Source organism: Schistocerca piceifrons, chromosome 8 (genome assembly GCF_021461385.2).
Source record: "Schistocerca piceifrons isolate TAMUIC-IGC-003096 chromosome 8, iqSchPice1.1, whole genome shotgun sequence".
Taxonomy (NCBI): domain Eukaryota; kingdom Metazoa; phylum Arthropoda; class Insecta; order Orthoptera; family Acrididae; genus Schistocerca; species Schistocerca piceifrons.
Window position 1 is genome coordinate 113,604,385 of NC_060145.1, and position 21,739 is coordinate 113,626,123.

The 21,739-nt window shown below is 38.8% G+C and overlaps 1 protein-coding gene across 1 annotated transcript in view; it reads left to right on the plus strand.

The window, feature by feature from the left end:
* LOC124711610 (serine/threonine-protein kinase BRSK2) overlaps nt 1–21,739 on the plus strand; it is a 207,150-nt gene that overhangs the window by 173,288 nt on the left and 12,123 nt on the right. Inside the window, exons 12-13 of the mRNA XM_047241774.1 lie at nt 790–976; nt 7,885–8,057. Coding sequence (XP_047097730.1) covers nt 790–976; nt 7,885–8,057 — 360 coding nt within the window. The remainder of the gene's footprint in view (nt 1–789; nt 977–7,884; nt 8,058–21,739) is intronic.

Below are 21,739 nucleotides of genomic sequence, written 5' to 3' on the forward strand. Positions count from 1 at the left end.
GAATGTGGTGGAAGATACAAGGACTGAGGTGCAAAATATATATTGTACAACAAGAATTAAGAAAACACAGAAACATTCAGTTTATTAAATAATATGACAAGACTGACACTGCTCATTATGAAAAGACATTTGTGACACACCAAGTTTTGTTTGAGGAAGCAACCAGTAGGCACTCATCCAGTTCAACTTCTCACTCTGCACACACTTTAACTGAACTATTATTAAATACCCCAAAAGATAAATCATAAATGTCCAGTAAAACACCCATTCAGTGACTTTACTGCCAAAACCTGCATGGCATGCAAGATGTGCATGGTGCAAATAAAGGTAAAGCTTTGCACAAGAAAGCACAATCCTAGTAATACATCATATGCAAAATGTAGTAATTTTGTAGACAGTTCATCCATATGTACACTGCATACACTTAATGTAAAGCATGAAACTGATTATATAACACCAGAACAAGTAAAGTCTATTATTTATGATTTTGTGGACTTAATACAGTTCTGACGTTTAATCATATCAGTGGGGGTTTACAGAAAGTTGCATTTTCAGAAAGTTCTTCTGTGACATATAAATACAAGTTTCAAATCCAAATTTATCTAGTTTAGTGATCATTAATCACATTAAAAATTATTAAAAATGTTTTTTGTATCCAGTTACATCCATGTTGGATGGCCCTAAATGACATCAAAACATAGTGTTCACATCATAGTTAAGTCTCAGCTCCTTTAATCCTGCTGTGAGGCCAGACTTAAGTAAACATCCCTGCGTCCCTGGCGTTTGCAGATAGCAGAACTCAGTCACAGTGTGTCGAGTCCGATGTCATTCCGAGTCGAGTACAAGAGGGGTTCTACTGCTCCAGCCATGTTCCAGAGACAAGTCAGGTTCCAGGTGGATGTGTCCACCATAACAAAACAGTCTGGAGACAGCCCCAAGGAGTACCTGTATGCTATAACCTTCACTCTCTTGTCAGGTAAATCCCAAATACTGCAGATAAATGTGATGAGGTATCAGGGTTCCCACATTTCTGCTTTTTAAGGCTAATTTAACTAGTTAGAGATGGGAATCACTCTTTGACAGCAAGCTTCTAGACAGAGCTTAATAACTAAGTACTGCTAGAAGCAGATTTTTGCACCTTTACATAGCAAGTGATGTTTATTATCCATGTAAAATTCCATCAAACGTTGCAGTTATGATGTAAGGTGATAGTGTGTCTCATTTTGCCAGAATGCAAGAATTGATGCAGCATAGCTTATTGCCTGTGGGAGCCCTGCTAGGATGTCTGTTTATCATGGATGGCGACATCCCTCCAAATTCACTACAGTACCCAGCAATTGTTAACTTTTATAATCAAAAAATATTAGCTAACAATATTATTTGAACTTTGTGGAATGTCTATAATATTAATGATGTAGATCAGTTACTATCTACAGTATAATGAGCAGTCCTCTATCTTTTCCTTGCATTTTGCTTACTGTCTGGTGTAGCTGGTGATGGATAGACTAGTGTAATGAAATTAAAATAGCAAAATTGGAATTTATTTAGAAGAATTTTTCTTTTATTGGCTAACAATATATATACTGTAGCATTTTAAAAACTTTTCTAATTGTAGATATATTATTAACGAGAGAGCTGCAAAAACATGTGCTTCATGTGAGTATTGCCTATCATATAACTATATGTTTCAGATAAATGTTCTGGTAATAAACATATCTTACTTTTAGATATGAATATGTGCAAAATTAAACATTGTTGAAAATGTTAATTTTTTATACCACTTTTCTTCTTTACTCAAAAATCTGTTAAACTGCTGTTTGGAGCATTTACTTTTTCATTATTGATAAGATGACCACATTTTCAACCATAATCAATAAAAGACTCTTTGCTATACTAATAACTGATCTTATCAGTATCTTATATTTTTCCTTGTGATACTACACAGTGCTTAAGATTTACTGTATGTAGTCATGAAAGTGTGTGAAATTTTAAAATACTCTAATTTACAGAATTGGTTCAGACATAACTTTAAAACAAATTCATCATTTTTTCATAAAAATGTAGTACCAGCAGTATTTGCTATGGAGTAGACATCCCACATGAAGCTGTAAGCATAACATAAGAGACTGAAAATAATAATAATAGTTTCAATGTAAACTCTGTGTTCACCAAACCAAAAATAAAATACAGAAACAGAAAAATTCCAGAAACATATTTATAATAATACGTTAGTAGCCCTCTTCATATGAATTGCCAGAAATTCTACATTCTGGAACTGCAAATCATTGTTGATACTGTAATGACTAGTGCATATAGTGAAATTATCTTCCATCTCCTTGTAGGTAATTTTTACCATTCATGGGTATCTGTACCATACATAAAACATAGGTGCTGTCTTCAGAGTAGTACAGCTAATGCCTTTAAATAAAGTGGTGAGCCAGTTCACATTGATAGTATATTCCTTAACTCCTGGAAACACAATTTGAGCTTACAGAATATTAGACCAGCTTTTTGTTTCTGCTGAGAACTTTCCAGTAGATGGAACTTAAAATGTAATTCTAAACTTGGAGACATAATTCGATCTCATTTTATGTTCAAGCATACCCAAGGAGGTTGTTATTGTTGTGTCTTCACTCCAAAGACTGAGCTGATACAGCTCTCCATGTGAAACTATTCTGTGCAAGTCTCTTCATCCTGGCATAACAATTGCATCTACTTGAATCTGCTTGCTGTAGACAAGTCTTAGTCTCTCCCTCTACAATTTTTACACTCCAGACTTCCCTCCATAACCAAATTAAGCAGTCTTGATGTCTCTGAACATATCCTATGGCTCAGTCCCTTCTTTTAGTCAAGTTGTGCCATAAAGCTCCTTTTTCTCCAGTTTGATTCCTTACTTCTTCATTACTTATCTGATCTACAATCTAATCTTCAGCATTCTTCTATAGCACTACATTTCAAAAGTTTCTGTTCTCTGTTTTTGTACTATTCATAGCCCATGTCTCACTTCCACAAAAGGCTACACCCAAGGTAACTATTTGCTGAAAATATTTCTCAACACTTAAATTAATATTATGCACTAAAATATTACTCTTGTTAAACATTTCTCTTGCTGTTGCCTGTCAGCATTATATACCTTCCCCACTTTGGTCAGCATAAAGTAGTTTGCTATCCAAAGAGCAAAATTAAACTACTACCTTTTGTCTCTCATTCCATAATTTAGAACTCTCAGAATTGCCTGATTTGGTTATGCTCCATTACTTGGACTGTACTTTTGTGTATGTTATCAAGAAACTATCCATTCCATATGATTGATGTCAAAGTTCTTTGTAGTCTCTGGTAGAATTGTATTACCAGCAGACTTTAAAGTTTTTATTTTTTCTCCCTGGACTTTAATTACCTTTCCAAATACTGTTCACAAAATATATTTGAATGTTCTGGTGAATAATGTTGAAACCTCTGTGAGGCTGTTGGTAGACACTGTATGTTGGCATAGTCTCAACATCAGAAAATTATAGTTAACTCCAGAAAGACATTCAAAGGAATTATGCTTGCAGCAGGGATGGGCAGTAACACTCAATGTAAGAGAAGATGGTATATTTCGCATAAAGAAGTGGAAAGACCTAAACTTGGTTTGCCTTTACAACTCATGATGAAATAGTCACAATGACAGAATATTATGGAATATGCATTCAGAGCAACCCAAAATAGAATAATTATGAAAAACTAGCTGCAGGAAAAGGAGATGCTCATTAGTTATCTGCCCTACCAATCTTATCTTCGGAGTCCTTCTATAGCACTACATTTCTCTCTCTCTCTCTCTCTCTCTCTCTCTCTCTCTCTCTCTTGGCCAGTCTGGAACTCTTAAAAGATAGGATTAACATGAGAGGCAGAGGATATCGAAAGAAGAGCAAAATGTTTCTCCATGGATTAGTGTCGTAAGTGCAAGAGATTCACAGAGATGTAGTTTACTGTGAAGCTTCAGAGAACTCATATTCCATGAAAAGTCTAGCAAAATACAACTTGCTCCCAAATATATCTGATGAAATTACCATGACGGCAAAGTCAAAGAACTCCAAGCTCTTTGAAGGCAAACATTAGTGGCACACACCTAAAGGAGGTTTACAAAGCACATATGCAGACATGGATTAATGATTGTTCCTGTAGCAAACAGAAAATAGTTTAAGTAAAGTGTCCCAAATGGTCATTGTACATAATAATAATCAAAATAATATATTTTTAAAAATCAATCGACATCCCTATACATTCTTGACTGACAGATGTAGGGAAAAGTGATGTGAGAGAGAAAGAGTTAATGAGTCTAGAAAGTTTTCAGTTAATGAGTGATTTTAAGCTCCCACATTGCTTCAAGGATAACATCTCTGTGAGAAAAGATTGATAGTATAATAGAATATGACTCACTCAAAGGTTAAGACTGATTTAAAGTTACAAAGGAGGTTTTTTAAAATACTGATGTACCCAAACTTTTAAAACATTGTGCTGAGTTGATGTCTGAATCCTGATGTGTAGCAAATGCTGGTTGACTTAAGTTTTGTTTTAGTCATGCAACAGTGTCACAGGTGCACAGATGCTATTATTGCCACCCATTTCCATTTCATTCTGTACTTCAATGAAAACAATTATTGACAAAATTTAGCATTTTGTCATTCTATATTTCATATTCTTTAAATGAGAATCACCCAAAAAACAAAGAACGTCTAAGTGTACAGAAGGTCTTGACCTTCATTTCTACAACTTCTTCATTATTTTGCCGGTTAAATTTACATCAGTGTGGACCAAACAACAAGATGTGCAAATATGTACTGTCTGATCAAAAATATCCAGACACTTATTAATGGATATTAATATGGTGTGTGTACATCATTCACCTTCCTGACTGCTTGTCTGCTGGGGACACTGTCACTGAGGTGTCTGAATGTCTGTGAAGGCATGACAGTTCACTCTTCCTCAAGTGCCAAAACTAGAAATAGTAGTAATGAAGGAAGAAAGGAAGATTGGGGTTTAATGCTCCATTGATGTGGAAATCATTAGAGATGTAGCACAAATGTTTCAAGGACGGGGAATAAAATCAGCTGTATCCTTCCAAAGGAATCATCCTGGCAACTGCCTAAAGTGATTTAAGAAAATCACAGAAAACCAAAATCTGGATGGAAGGATGCAGATTTGAACCATTGTTTTCTAGAATCAAGTCCAGTGTGCTGACCACTGCACCACCTCGTTCTCTATGGTAGTAACGATGGACACTGGGGTCTGGAGCAAAGTCAACATGTTTCATGGGGTTTAGGTCAGGAATTTTGGCATGCCACTTCATTTCAGGAATATTATTTTTCACAAGCCATTGTTTCACTGGTGCTGTTTTATTGGGGGAGGCAGGGGGGGGGGGGGGGGTGCACTGTCATGCTGATAAAAACAATCACCACCCCTTGTCTCTTCCCAAACTGTACACAGTACACAATGCTGTTAAAGAAGTTTATACCTTTCTGCATTATCTTCTTCTTAAGATCCATAATGGGAGCACACCCTAACCATGCAAAACAGCCCCATCATCATGTAACACTGACTACAGAAATGTATGCTTGTGAGGAGCTATTCCACCACTGTACATCCTCCACAAAGCTTGATGAGCCCTGTGTGTCAGTACATGACATTTGCTTGGTTTTGGTTTAACTGTGGTAGTTCACTTCTGTTTCCACTTCAAAATAACATCACCAACAGCCAACCTGACCAACTTGAGAAGGACTGAAACGCTCCTGATGAATTTGTTGCTTAGGTGACATCCAGTGGCTAGTCCAGGTTTGAAGTCACTGAGCACTCCTGACTGACCCATTCTGCTGTTACTGCTTCTCTAGTGACAACACAATACTTCCCACTAGCTTTATACTGACACATCCACTTGTTATGACATGCAGTGGTCAATTCTGCATTACACAGAATTGTCTGGGTATTTCTGATTAGATACTGTATTATATGTGCATAAGAGAATATGTTAAACATGATGTTTGTAATGGGATGCCCTTTCCAAATGTAAAAACAACCAACCATTCCCATCAACGTTTATAACTAAGGATTAAGACAATATTATGGAATAACATATTCAGTGGAGAAAGTTTAAATGTACTGATAGACCCCCCCCCCAGACACATGGAAAATGATAGGTCACTAAGAAATTCCATAGTGTAGGTGTTTCTGCCTTGAATAGTTGGCACACAATTTTCAATAAATTCCAAGGTCTCCTTTTCATTATATTATTTCTTTCCAAAATCCATGAATCTCAAATTTTGACATTATCACAAAAGAAGATGATGAATGATAATGAAATATGAATGTCCCCTGAAGCATTAGAAAATGTGTGCCAAATATCTCAATAAAAACTGAACATGCATGCATGCACACGTGACCACACACACACACACACACACACACACACACACACACACACACACACACACACACACACACCACCCAGAGAGAGAGAGAGAGAGAGAGAGAGAGAGAGAGAGAGAGAGAAGATAACAAGATATTGGAAAATAGGTTTTGGAGAAGAAAGTTTTCCTGTTGGTTTATATTATAGTGACAGGACAATCTACTAACTTATAGGTCTAATGTCATATTCATCAACTGCTTTGATGTGTATTAAGAACATGAGATAGCTTTGCTGCCTATTGAAGTTGTTCTTTTCATGACAATGCTCTTCCAAGTGCAAAAACTGCTGAATGTCACAGAATAGACGGGATTACAGTTAAGGCACTGTACTCACATTTGGAGAGGAATGGGTTTGACATAACTGCTTAGTGATACAGATTTATATTTTCAGTGTTTTATGAACTGCTTAAGGTTAATGCCAGAGTGGTCCCTCTGAAAAGAAAACAGTCAGTTTTCCTGCCCCATCTTTCAGTATGAGCCTGTGCTTTTTCCTTAATTACCTCGTTGTTGAAAAGATATTAAGTCCTAACAGTTTTTCTTCTTGTTTGCCAGTGTCTTGATGACAGAATTTTGTCACATCTGTCATTGCACCAGTTGCTCTCTCTATGCAGAGCATATAAATTTCTTTGTTTGAATTCAGGTTAGAGATGAAGAGAAAGTGAATGAAGCTTGACAGTTTAACAACTTATTGCAGCAAACAAGTACATCAAGCAGAAACAAAGATGTTAGGTGAACTGTTTGAAATTCTATGTGGCTACACAGAAAAGTGTTTTTCATTGGCTTCTAAATCGCAAATAGATTTTTATCAAATAGCCATTAATTTCATAATTTCTGTAACAAAGCATCCTTTACATTCTGAAAAATCATCATACACTTTTTGTTTGCTACGACAGCAAATGATCATAACTCCTCCCATTTTATATTTATACTCTGGTGATAAAATGTAGAGTTCATCTTACTCAATCACTGATCATCCCATCACTGTTTTAATTCATTATGTTTTGCTCTCCTGTCCTTTCAGCTTTTCTCACAGAGCGAGGTGGCACAGGGGTAGGACACCAGCATTGGATTCAGAACAGCAATACAAATCCCCATTGGGCCATGCAGATTTATGTTATCCATGATTTCCCTAAATCACCCAAGGCAAATACTGGGATAGGTGAGACTGGTTCCCTTTCCTGTCCTTCTCCATTCCACACTACCGTTCTCTCTCTAATGATTTTGTCATCAGAGGGACATTAAGACCTAATCTTCCTTCCTTTTCTCTCTTTCACTTGATCCACTACCTTGGCACACATTCAAGTTGGTTCAATCCACTGGCAGTGAAGAAATTTAAAATGATCTTTACTTAATTGAGGGTCTTGATTTTTTATTACTCTGCACGGGGTATTTCATCCTTACACTTGATTGCAGTTGTAATTTATTGCTGAATTCTGTGGCCAGGTAACATCAGGAGGTTCAGGAGGGTCTGCGAGCACATCCAGTCGCAGGTGTGCAGTCGCAGGCCGCCCCCTTCCCCACGAGCAGCACGCAAGTTCACCACCGAGCTGAGTGAAAGCTCCAGCTGTGGTTCCGACACGTCTGAGCGACTGTCTCCTTACCCTGGCACAAGGCAGGTAAGGTAACTTAACCTGTTAATTGAGTTGCTCCTCTAAGATGAGGCAGCATATGAATTTAAATAAAACCAAAGGAGAACAATCAATCTGAAACACTGTGCAGGCCTACAGAAACAAGAAGTGACTTTGTATGACCATAGGTTCTCTTGATGAATAAAACTAATAAAATTTGTCTCCTGTTTTCAGCTGAGACAGATCATTGATAGACCATAAGATTCTGATGAGTTTCATACTTGTCATCATCTAGAGAAGTTTTGGGATCATCTCCACTGCCTCATCTTAAAATTCTACAGAAGATTTGCCCATCTCCCTCACCATCCCCAACACCCTCAGTGACTGGCTGCACATTATATATAGGGACTTGCAGAGAGATCATGTCCCATATGTCCGGTAGGAAGGCGAACCTTCAGGGATATTGAACAAGTCAGTAATAGCTTAGTAAGTAGATATCACCAACTGTCTTTGTTGCCACATCAAGTATCAGCTTAATTGACAATAGTCATGTGCTGTTTCTTTACTACATTTATGCTTATGTACAATAGTAAATGGACACCTCACTCTACTCTTCCACAAAACACCACTGCTTTTCAGAGACACTATTTAAGCTGCTGCTAATCTATTGGTATTGTCTGACACATACATATGTAAGCAAGTAGTATTTAAACAGAGCCTAAAATCCATGATAATTTAAATATTGTTTGTCATAGTGTGGAGGGTTATTATCATACATATATTAAACCTCCATTTCATAGAAGCTCGGGTCAATTGGAGGAGGACTTGTTAATAATACATACAGCTGTGTTGCTCAGTTGCTGTTGGAGTACTGGTTATTCTTTGTGTTTACCATTCCTATTAATAAAGTATCAATAAAAAGAATCCCAATAGACTAACTTGTGACTGACCTACTGAATAGGCATGTAAAATCCAGTTTCAAAAATCATTTTGGTTGTAATGGAAAACAAACTGATGTTTTCCATTGGCAATGGGCATGGCAGAAAAGATGTGATGAATCCAGCTACACATCACAAAAATCAGACTACAGATGTGTGCCAAAATGCCAGAAAAAATGTGTCTTACAATTGTTAGGATGAACACCTGATATATTGTTTCAAAAATATGTTTTATATACATAATTATGCCCTGGGAGAAGTAATTCAATTTTTTCATTTGCATTCTTGTACAGTAATTATAAATTTAGCCTTTATGTTAAGGAGGCTGCTTGTGAATTCGTAGAACACAATAACCTTGTTTTCAGTGCCACTTGAGTTCAAGCTAAAATACAGTAATTTATTTCATGCAGCATATGATTTGCTTTGAATGGGTTTGCCAGTACCTTGCAACTCTGTCCCTTATAGTTGTTTACAACAACAGTGGATACACATACATTTACTCTTTGCAGTGAAATACATGTGGCTGACTGTGAGTACATAATGGTATCATTAATCCTAGTTCTGTTCTACTGGTCAATGGTAGGCAAAAAAACTGGCTGAGGCCATACTTCTGTATGAGCCCAAATTCCTCTCATTTTACCAACTTCGTTATTACGCAGAGTGTATATTGGTAAAGTGGATCCCAACCAACATAGTTATCCATAATATTTTCTAAATGGTTCAAAATACCAAAATAATTTGTTGAGAAGTATGGCACACATACAGTATGGACCAGTATTAATATTATTATATTTATCTGCTAAGTTCTCGACACAACAATATTTTTAATAGATAGATGCATTTCTAATAGCACCATTAAATAAATATAAAAAGATTTTTTGTTATAACTGCAACATACTGCAAAAACAGTTTGTAAATGAAACACTTATGACAGTTACAATGCTACTGGTTTGGGGTAAGGAGGAGGTTGGGGTGGGGAGCAGAGGGGTGAGGGACGGTGAAGTGCTGCTGGCGAGCATGCAGGGATGAGATGGAGAGAGGGTAGGGCAGCTAGGTGCAGTCAGGAGGTTAGATGGAGGACAGCGGAGAGGTGGCTGGTGGGGAGGGGTTAGTGGGAAAAGAGAAGTAAAAATACTGGTTGTGTTGGTTGAGTAGAGGACTATGTAGTTCTGGAATGGGAACAGGGAAGGGGTCAGGAGGGTTAAGGGAACATAGGATATATTGCAGGGAGAGTTACCACCTGTACAATTCAGAAAAGCTGGTGTTGGTGGGAAGAATCCATATGCCACAGACCATGAAGCAGTCATCGGAATGAAGAATATCGTTTTGGGCAGTGTGCTCAGCAATAGTGTGGTCCAGTTGTTTCTTGGCCAAAGCTTGTCGGTGACCATTCATGCAGACATACAGCTTGTTGGTTGTCATCCCCACATAGATTGCAGCACAGTGATTGCAGTTTACACCCAAACCTCCAGATGTCAGTCACTCAGATCTGGACCAAACAGTATGTCGATTGAGTATCAACCAAAACTCCTATTTAGTTCATACTGTATGCTGTTGTCCATCAGAATGTGCATAAACATTAATTAAAAGTAAGACCAGTACTACCAGAGAAAATGGAAAGTATGTCCTTGATACATTTTATGAGTGGCTTCTATGGGTGATTTGGTAAAAATCAGCCATGGAAGCCACTCATAAAATGTGTCAAAGATATGCTTTCCATGTGCTCTGGTAGTTCTGGTCTTACTTTTAGTTAACATTTATGTACATTCTGCTGGATGACAGCACATGGTATGAAATGCCGGCATGGTAGCTCAGCATGTTCAAGCAGAGAGCTGGCTGGTCTCAGTAATAAAAAACTGAGTGAAGAGATTAAAAATGAACTTCAGTGTATGTCATGTGATGTCTGATATGATCAAATACAACGAACAAAATGATAAAAAAGGTTAGGTGTTAGATTCTTGTCCTGGAGGGTCCCGAGTCCAATTCCCCCCCCCCCCCCCCCCAACTGTATTGTGTGTGAAAGTGTTACATGTGACAACATTTTCCTGACATGCAAAAGGTCTGTTTAGAGTTTACAGCAATGTCTGCTGGCAGTCTGCTTTCGCTTTTGTTTCTTTAAAAGTAATAAATCTATGGAGGACATTTGTAATTTCACAGAAAAATACAGAAACAATTGCATCACACATATGGAAGTAATAGTAATAATAATAACAATACATGTAATACAACAAACAGTAGTAAACATAAACACAATAATACATCTAATGTATGTGGTACTGCCATCTGCAGTCATTATTATTATTATTATTAGTGTTAGTATTATCATTAGTACTTCCACACTTTTGATACAATTTTTTTTTATTCTATTGTCCCATTGTCTCTGTTTATTCTGTGAAACTACAAATGCACTAGCTGCTTCATCATGAGTCATGACTGCTCTGTCGCACATGTCCAATGGAATACCACACCTATATATACAAATGTACTTTATCAGTTTGCTGCTTTCAACAAATGAAGCAAAAGCAGACTGCCAAAAGAACATTTTTACAAACTCCAAAAAGTCTTTTTGCATGTCAGGAAAATCTTGTCCCATACAATACTTTCACACATAATGCAGTAAGAAGAGGATTAAAAAAATTGTTGCCATTGGGATTCGAACCCAGGACCATCTGTACATCACTCTACGACTCCATCATGTCACCCACCAAGACCACACATAATGTGGGTCACAGATGTGCTTTTCATGTGCTCTGGTAGTACTGGTGTTACTTTTAATTAATGTTTATGCCCCTTCTGCTGGACGATAATACATAGTATGAACTAAATCAGGGTTTTGATTGGTACTTTACCACCATACAATGTTCGGTCCGGACCTGAGGCTCTCACATCTAGAGGTTTTGGTGTTAGCTTTTAGATCACATGAGTGGTTTCACAGGTAGGCGTGCTTTTGATGGGGTAGATGATGTTTGGGACTGGTGGAGTAGGTGGTGGTGGGAGGATGAATGGGACGGGTATTGCATTTAGGTCTATTACAGGGGTATGAGCCATGAGGTAAGGGTTTGGGAGTAGGGGTTGTGTAGAGATCGACAAGTATATTGTGTAGGTTTGGTGGATGGCAGTGTAACACAATGGAAGGAGTGAGACGGATAGTGGACAGGACATATCTCATTATAGGGCATGGTGAGAGGTAGTTGACACCCCGGCGGAGAATGTAATTCAGTTGCTCCAATCCTGGGTGGTACTGAGTTATGAGGGGAATGCTCCTCTATGGCTGGACAGTGAGACTTTGGAGGTGGTGGTTGACCGGAAAGATAAGCCACAGGAGATTTGTTTTTGTATAAGATTGGGAGGATAATTGTTGTTGGAATGAGATTTCAAATGAGGTTGTTGTTGTTGTGGTCTTCAGTCCTGAGACTGGTTTGATGCAGCTCTCCACGCTACTCTATCCTGTGCAAGCTTCTTCATCTCCCAGTACCTACTGCAACATACATCCTTCTGAATCTGCTTAGTGTATTCGTCTCTTGGTCTCCCTCTATGATTTTTACCCTCCATGTGGCCCTCCAGTACTAAATTGGTGATCCCTTGATGCCTCAGAATATGTCCTACCAACCAATCCCTTCTTCTAGTGAAGTTGTGCCAAAAACTTCTCTTCTCCCCAATCCTATTCAATACCTCATCATTAGTAATGTGATCTACCCATCTAATCTTCAGCATTCTTCTGTAGCACCACGTTTCAAAAGCTTCTATTCTCTTCTTGTCCAAACTATTTATCATCCATGTTTCACTTCCATACATGGCTACACTCCATACAAATACTTTCAGAAACGACTTACTGACACTTAAATCTATACTCGATGTTAACAAATTTCTCTTCTTCATAAATGCTTTCCTTGCCATTGCCAGTCTACATTTTATATCCTCTCTACTTCGACCATCATCAGTTATTTTGCTCCCCAAATAGCAAAACACCTTTACTACTTTAAGTGTCTCATTTCCTAATCCAATTCCCTCAGCATCACCCGATTTAATTAGACTACATTCCATTATCATCATTTTGCTTTTGTTGATGTTTATCTTATATCTTCCTTTCAAGACACTATCCATTCCGTTCAACTGCTCTTCCAAGTCCTTTGCCATCTCTGACAGAATTACAATGTCATCGGTAAACCTCAAAATTTTTATCTCTTCTCCATGGATTTTAATACCTACTCTGAATTTTTCTGTTGTTTCCTTCACTGCTTGCTCAATATACAGATTGAATAACATTGGGGAGAGGCTACAACCCTGTCTCACTCCCTTCCCAGCCACAGCTTCCCTTTTAGTGTCCCTTGACTCTTATAACTGCCATCTGGTTTGTGTACAAATTGTAAATAGCCTTTTGCTCCCTGTATTTTACCCCAGCCACCTTCAGAATTTGAAAGAGAATACCCCAGTCAACATTGTCAAAAGCTTTCTCTATGTCTACAAATGCTAGAAACGTAGGTTTGCCTTTCCTTAATCTAGCTTCTAAGATAAGTCGTAGGGTCAGTATTGCCTCACATGTTCCAATACTTCTGCAGAATCCAAACTGATCTTCCCCAAGGTCGGCTTCTACCAGTTTTTCCATTCGTCTGTAAAGAATTCACGTTAGTATTTTGCAGCTGTGACTTTTTAAACTGACAGTTTGGTAATTTTTGCATCTGTCAACACCTGCTTTCTTTGTGATTGGAATTATTATATTCTTCTTGAAGTCTGAGCGTATTTTGCCTGTCTTATATATCTTGCTCACCAGATGGTAGAGTTTTGTCTGGACTGGCTCTCCCAAGGCTGTCAGTAGTTCTAATGGAATGTTGTCTGCTCCCAGGGCCTTGTTTCGACTCAGGTCTTTCAGTGATCTGTCAAACTCTTCACACAGTATCATATCTCCCATTTCATCTTCATCTACATCCTCATCCATTTCCATAATATTGCCCTTTTATAGACCCTTTATATACTCCTTCCACATTTCTGCTTTCCCTTCTTTGCTTAGAACTGGGTTTCTATCTGAGCTCTTGATATTCATACAAGTGGTTCTCTATTCTCCAAAGGTCTCTTTAATTTTCCTGTAGGCAGCATCTATCTTACCCCTTGTGAGATAAGCCTCTACATCCTTACATTTGACCTCTAGCCATCCCTGCTTAGCCATTTTGCACTTCCTGTCGATCTCATTTTTCTGACGTTTGTATCCCTTTTTGCCTCCTTCATTTACTGCGTTTTTATATTTTCTCCTTTCATCAATTAAATTCAATATTTCTTCTGTTACCCAAGAATTTCTAGTAGCCCTCGTCTTTTTACAAACTTGATCCTCTGCTGCCTTCACTATTTCATCCCTCAGAGTAACCCATTCTTCTTCTACTGTATTTCTTTCCCCCACTCCTGTCAATTGTTCCCTTATGCTCTCCCTGAAACTCTGTACAGTCTCTGGTTTAGTCAGTTTATCCAGGTCCCATCTCCTTAAATTCCCACCTTTTTGCAGTTTCTTCAGTTTTAATCTACAGTTCATAACCAATAGATTGTGGTCAGAGCCCACATCTGCCCCTGGAAATGTCTTACAATTTAAAACCTGGTTCCTAAATCTCTGTCTTACCATTACATAATATATCTGAAACCTGTCAGTATCTCCATGCTTCTTCCATGTATACAACCTCCTTCTATGATTCTTGAACCAAGTGTTAGCTATGATTAAGTTGTGCTCTGTGCAAAATTTTACCAGGCGGCTTCCTCTTTCATTTCTTATCCCCAATCCATATTCACCTACTACGTTTCCTTCTCTCCCTTTCCCTACTACTGAATTCCAGTCACCCATGACTATTAAATTTTCATCTCCCTTCATTATCTGAATAATTTCTTTAATTTCACCATAAATTTCTTCAATTTCTTCGTCATCTGCAGAGCTAGTTGGCATACAAACTTGTACTACTGTGGTAGGTGTGGGCTTCATGTCTATATTGGCCACAACAATGCATTCAAGTAGCTTACCCACACTCCTATTTTTTTATTCATTATTAAACCTACTCCTGCATTGCCCCTATGTGATTTTGTATTTATAACCCTGTATTTGCCTGACCAAAAGTCTTGTTCCTCCTGCCACCGAACTTCACTAATTCCCACTATATCTAACTTTAACCTATCCATTTCCCTTTTTAAATTTTCTAACCTACCTGCCTGATTAAGGGATCTGACATTCCATACTCCAATCCGTAGAATGCCAGTTTTCTTTCTCTTGATAATGACGTCCTCTTGAGTAGTCCCCGCCCGGAGATCCAAATGGGGGACTATTTTACCTCCAGAATATTTTACCCAAGAGGACGCAATCACCATTTATTTATACAGTAAAGCTGCATGCCCTCGGGAAAAATTACAGCTGTAGTTTCCCCTTGTTTTCAGCCGTTCACAGTACCATCACAGCAAGGCCGTTTTGGTTAGTGTTGCAAGGCCAGATCAGTCAATCATCCAGATTGTTGCCCCTGCAATTACTGAAAAGGCTGCTGCCTCTCTTCTGGAACCACACATTTGTCTGGCCTCTCAACAGATACCCCTCCGTTGTGGTTGCACCTACGGTAAGGCTATCTGTATTGCTAAGGCACGCAAGCCTCCCCTCCAATGGCAAGGTCCATGGTTCATGAGGAGGGGGGAGGGGGGGGGGGATAATTACGTTATGTCAAAGCCTAAATGAGACCCTTGGTATATTTCGAGAGGGACCGCTTCTCACTGCAAATGCAATACCCATGGGTAGCTAGGCTGTATGGTAGGGACTTCTTGATGTGGAACAGGTGGCAGCTGTCAAAATGGAGGTATTGCTTGTGATTAGTAGGTTTGATATGGGCAGAGGTACTTATGGAGCCATCTTTGAGGTGGAGGTCAACATATAGGAAGATGGCTTCTTGAGTTGAGTAGGAGAAATGGAAGTGAATGGGGGAGAAGCTGTTGACATTCTGAAGGAATATGGATAAGGTGTTGTTACCCTCAATCCAGATCGCAAAGATGTCATCAATGATTCCGTAGCAGGTGAGGAGTCTAGGATTACGGGTGTTTAGGAAGGATTCCTGTAGATGGCCAATGAATAGGCTGGCATAGGATGGCGCCATGTGGGTGCCCCTATCCATACACTAGATTTATTTTTAGGTAACGCCTTCAAAGGAGAAGTAATTGTGGGTGAGGATATAGTTGGTCATGGTGACTAGGAAGGAGGTTGTTGTTTTTGAATATGTCAGGCATTGGGAAAAGTAGTATTCAATAATGGTAAGGCTATGAGCATTAGGGATGTTAGTGCAAAGGAAGGTGGCATCAATAGTAATGAGCAGGGTACCATGTGGTAAAGGGACTGGAATTTTGGAGAGTTGGTTGAGAAAATTCTTGGTACCTTTCACACAGGAGGGTATGTTGCGGGTAATAGGCTGAAGGTGTTGATCTATGAGAGTAGAGATTCTCTGCATGGTGCACAGTAACCAACCACAAAGGGCTGTCCTGGTTGGTTGGGTTTATGGACTTTGGGCAGCATGTAGAAGGTAGGAGTGCGGGGAGTGGTTGGGGTGAGGAGAGAAATGAACTCCGGGAAGAAGTTCTGGGATGGGCTTAAGGATTTGAAGAGAGACTGGAGATCCTGCTGGATTTCTGGAATAGAATCACTATGGCAAGCTTTGTAGTTGGATGTATCTGACAGCTGCCAGAGTTCTTCTTCCAGGTAATCCTTGCAGTTCAAAACAAGTGGGGTGGAGCCTTTGTCCACAGGTAGCATTATAAGATCAGGATCAGTTTTTAAATGGTGGATTGTAATTCCTTCTGTGGATGTAAGATTAGTTTCCACTGTAGGGACTGAGAGAAGGAGAGAAGGTCTTTAACAAGTACTGCATGATTGAATTTGGGAGTCGGGCAAAAGTTGAGGCCTCTGGAAAGGACCATTATTTCTGAAGGGGTAAAGCTTTTGGAGGAAAGGTTTGTGCCTGTTTCAGGTGTGTTTAGGCTCTGGATTTTGTGTGGTGGTGGGAGTGAGTTTTGGAGGGTGGTGCAAATGTAGTAGGTCTGTGAGACAGGGTTTGCCAGTTATGAGGGGATGTGGGGGAGGCTTGGAGGTTGTTGTAGAGGTGGTGGACAATGGTACTCCAAGGCAGTAGTAGGAAGTGAGAAGGGTGGAGAGTTTTTTGAGGTGGGGTTGTGCACATTGCTCTAGTTCCTGGAGGGCAAGAGCTTCAGTGTGTGGTATGGGTTCCAGGACATGAGATAATTAAATTCCCAGTTAGGCATCTCCATTCAGTGGTCACTTGGAGAAACTATCCTGTGCTATCTAACTCAGCCATCACATTTAGCACTTGTTCAAGTCAGTATTATAGAACAGTTCACTGAAAAAATTAAAACAATCTGTATTACTCTACTCCTATCAAGACCCTTCCAGAGGTATAAAGAATTTAGAGGTACCATACTCTGTTACTATCTCCACTGATAAAAATTTACTTGCATTAAGTATACCTCAGAATACTTCTGTGCTGGATACTGTTCATCCATCCATTCATTCATTCATTCATCATGTTCAGCAGATCTTATGGAGAATGAGAACCTTTTGAGATGGGGAATGAGTCACATACATATTAACATAAGATGGAAATGGAAATGAGCGTTTGGCGTCATTGGCCGGGAGGCCCCTCGCGGGGCAGGTCCGGCCGCCATATCGCAGGTCTTATTACAGTCGGCGCCACATTGGGCGACCTGCACGCCGGATGGGGATGAAATGATGATGAACACAACACAACACCCAGTCCCTGAGCGGAGAAAATCTCCGACCCAGCCGGGAATCGAACCCGGGCCCAGAGGACGGCAATCCGTCACGCTGACCACTCAGCTACTGGGGCGGACAACATAAGATAAAGACTTCATAGAAATGGCATCTGTGTGGTATGTTAACAATAAAATGTCACTACGCTTTAATGCTATTCACACTTAGGTCATCCACATTTAAATGAGTAAGTTAATGAGAAAACTGCTACTTTGGAAAACTGCCTTCTCAGTTTTATTATAATGGTTTTTTTCAAAGAAAACATTTTTTCATTGTTTGCACCTACTGTATAAATACTAATCTAACAGAACTTTTCAGTTTTCAAATCCAGATAATTGGTAGAAATGGTGGCTAATGAGGCACCATGTTTTTAGTTTTTCCTTTATAATTAGTAGGGATTCTAAGTTTCTTCCTTTATATTAGGTAGGAGCTTGTTCAGTATCTCATCGACACAGCACATAACTCCTTTATGTATACTGAACATGGAAGTGAATGGTGTAATGAAAATTATTTTTGTGTTTTGTATTGCGTGTACATCACAGCTCAGTTGAAACTGATTTTTATTATCAGTAGTAAAAACCATTAAGCAGTAAATGTTTTGGTAAGTGAGCGGAAAAACTGCAAGATGTTTAGAAAGTCTTCTACACATTGTATTGTTATCTATTGTACACAATATTGATACTGTTCACTCCTACTGAAAAAATACTTTTTCCAGTTTAGAAGCATTCCCACAGAAGATAGTTTCACAAGATAATATGCCAAATAAGACAACACGCTTGTCTTAAGTCAGCACAATAAGAGGTGCTCCTAAGGGCATGAACACCAAGCTTCTTGATTAGTTTATCTGTGTGTTGATGCCATTTTAACTTGTTATTTCACACTGTGCTTCACTCAATATGTCACCATTAATGTCTGCTTCTGGTGCTAGAAAATCATTGTTGCTTGTCTGAAATTGCATAGTATGAGTGTTTATGACATTAAGACTTAAACTGTTAGCAGTGAATCGCTTTTGTACCTGTTCAGCTATCATCTAAACTGTGTCTGCTAGGGCTGAGTTTGAGCACTTGGTTAGTACACGTGTGTCATCAGCAACATTATAGTTTCAACTTCTAGTGAATCTGATATTAGTATCTTGAATCATTTATGAAATATTCCAAGTACCAACCTTATATGGGAAGCCATGTGTGACAGCTTTCTCAACATTGGCTCCTGGAAATTTGAGAGTAGTTGTTTTCATTATGCCCAATACTTTTATTTCAAAATATCCCACTAGGGTTTGTTGGAAATATCTGTTACTTTCACATTCTTAATAAACAAAACCTATGAAAGGTTGCGAAATGTTTTGAACTGTCAGTCTGTTGATCATGTTTGGGTTCCTTATCAGACAAAAGAATGCTTATCAAGAATGAGCTGGACAAGAGTTTTTGTTAACAACTTCCTATATGGATGAATTTTACTGGAAAAATTCTTTCAAAGTGTATTGCAACCTAGCATCTATTTTTTTACAACTACATTTAAGTGACTGCTATTCCTTACTAACTGAAAGATGTAACTTCTAAATATTTGAGTGCTGTGACTCAGTATAATAACTTATCAGCAATGGTGCAGCAAACTGTTTTAAATATTTTTGATTCTTTATGCATGTCACATTATTTTTATTCATATGGAGAATGATCTCTTGCAATTGCACCAAGCACTGATCACCTGCATGACCTGGGGCCAACTGCCTGAATAACTGAAAAATCAGAACTAAGTCATGCATATAAATTAACAGTGTAGGAAAAGATAGATTACTATTTACTATAAAATAGACACATTAAGTTGAAGACAGGCAAAATTAAAAGACGCTTATATAGAGCTTTCAGCCACAGCCTTCATCATCAAAATAGAAACACACACCATTCATACACACAAGCAAGCACACCTCATGCACGCAAGTCCACCTACTCCAGCAGCTCAGGCCAGATTTGTGGGAGCTGGCAGTCATGTGTGCATGAGGTGTGCTTGCTTGTGTGTATGAATGGTGTGTGTTTCTCTCTTGCTGTAAGCTTCACGTAAATGTCTTTTAACTGCCAAACAATGGTTAGGCTTAGAATCCTACTATGACAGAGACATTATTGCCTATCGTACATTTTCTATTGGAGTTAAGGGAGATAAGAACTATGGTACAGCTGTTGTACTTATTGATAAACCATTTTCTTTATATAGCACAAATAGGAGACGTGTTAATGCTAATGATAGAGTTAATATTTGGGCCAAGATTGATGGTGTTTCAACTAATTATATTAAAGTACAAGGTGATGTGACTGTATATTATCATCCTTAATAAAGTGACCATCCTTATCTATCCAGTGAGATTTTTTTTTTTAAAAAAACCAAAAACACTAAACATATGCACTGAAGGGTGCGGGAGTTCCGACTCCTGGGGAGGTGGGTGGGTAATATATCATGGCTGTGTGTGCCGCCACATTGGCAGGTGACCTTGAACGAGTTTCGCTCGGCTGCCGCTAGGGCTGGGAGGATCGCACTATAGTTTTAACTAAGCGCGATCTGCAGAATTGCTCGACTTCCGTCGCCGCCATTGCAGTTTATCACCGCACTACTTCCTGCCGCACCCATTCTTATCAGTAGGCATATCCGCTATACAGGCAGCTGCAGGCTCATTTGACACAAGGCAGCTGCACGAAGCACACAGCCATGCCTTACCGTTGGAGAAGATATTACAGGAAGCAGAGAATGCCAGTTTATAAAACCATGGACAGTTTTGGTTTTGTACCCAATAATGCCTGAGACTGCAGTCATGTGTGTGTGAGTTGTGTTGGCGTGAGTGTGTGTGTCTGTCGTCTATTTCTGAAGAAGGCCTTACTGGCTGAAAGTGTTATCTGTGACAGTCTTTTTGTTATGCCTATATGTGACTCAGTATCTCTCCTATATGGTGAGTGGCAGTTTTCCTTTTCATAATATTGTCTTCCACCTGTGCTTGTTTGCAATTTGAGATATCTTCTTTATGGTAAGTAGCAATTTACTTTTCCTACCATGCTGATATTCCTACCTGGAGTTCCCATTGTCTGATCATGCATATAAATTGTTAGTAGTGATTGTTCTATTACACTTCCTGTATTAATACAACACTATTTCATCCATCACTGACAACTTCTCAAATAAGGCAAAGTATTTCGTCCTACAAGCTAAGTAGTCCACAGTGCCACTTGCTGGTCTGTTGCATGTGTTTGTGTTTTATTTACTTGATGAGATGATGAAATTTATGAAAGGCTTTATGCAAGTAATTAAGTACAGCATTAGCCTGAGTGCATCAGGTGTGGTGAGAAACACGTCCATACAAACCAAAAATCCCAGTTGGACATGGATTTTTTCAGTCACTTCACCTCTCAGTAACGTGAGGATTCACCAGGAACAGCATATGTTCAGGCTCTGAAAATGGCTCTGAGCACTATGGGACTCAACTCATATGTTCAGATTCCACGTTAAACTGTAGGTCCCCTTTCCCCATATATTATGGTAGATTAAGTACAGGAAAGATGCCAAAACTCCTTCTGATTGAAAGACTAGCATTTTGACACTGAGCCATACAAACTTAATATTATTAATGTGAGTATCATTATCTACAGCCTTCTGTAAATGACAAATCAATAGGACAGTCAGAATATCACACTATTGCTATATTGGGAATCCATACTTTTTTTACATAGCACAGCTGTTGTATTGTTTCTTCAGCTGAGTCACTGTTAACAATTCTGAGTATCATTTGTTTGATTGGTTTTATGTCTCTCTCTCTCTCTCTTCGTATTCTGAGTTTATTTTTTTATCTGTGCTTACTTCTTACACTCAGTACCATAGCACATGTCCCAAACTGTCATTTTGGCGCTAAGAATTTACCATTTGTATATTTTTATCTATCCTTTCTACTAGCTCCTTTTTTCCCTTATTTGAAATACTTCCAACTCTTCTCTAGTTTTACAGTTATCCAAGTTTCACTTTCATAC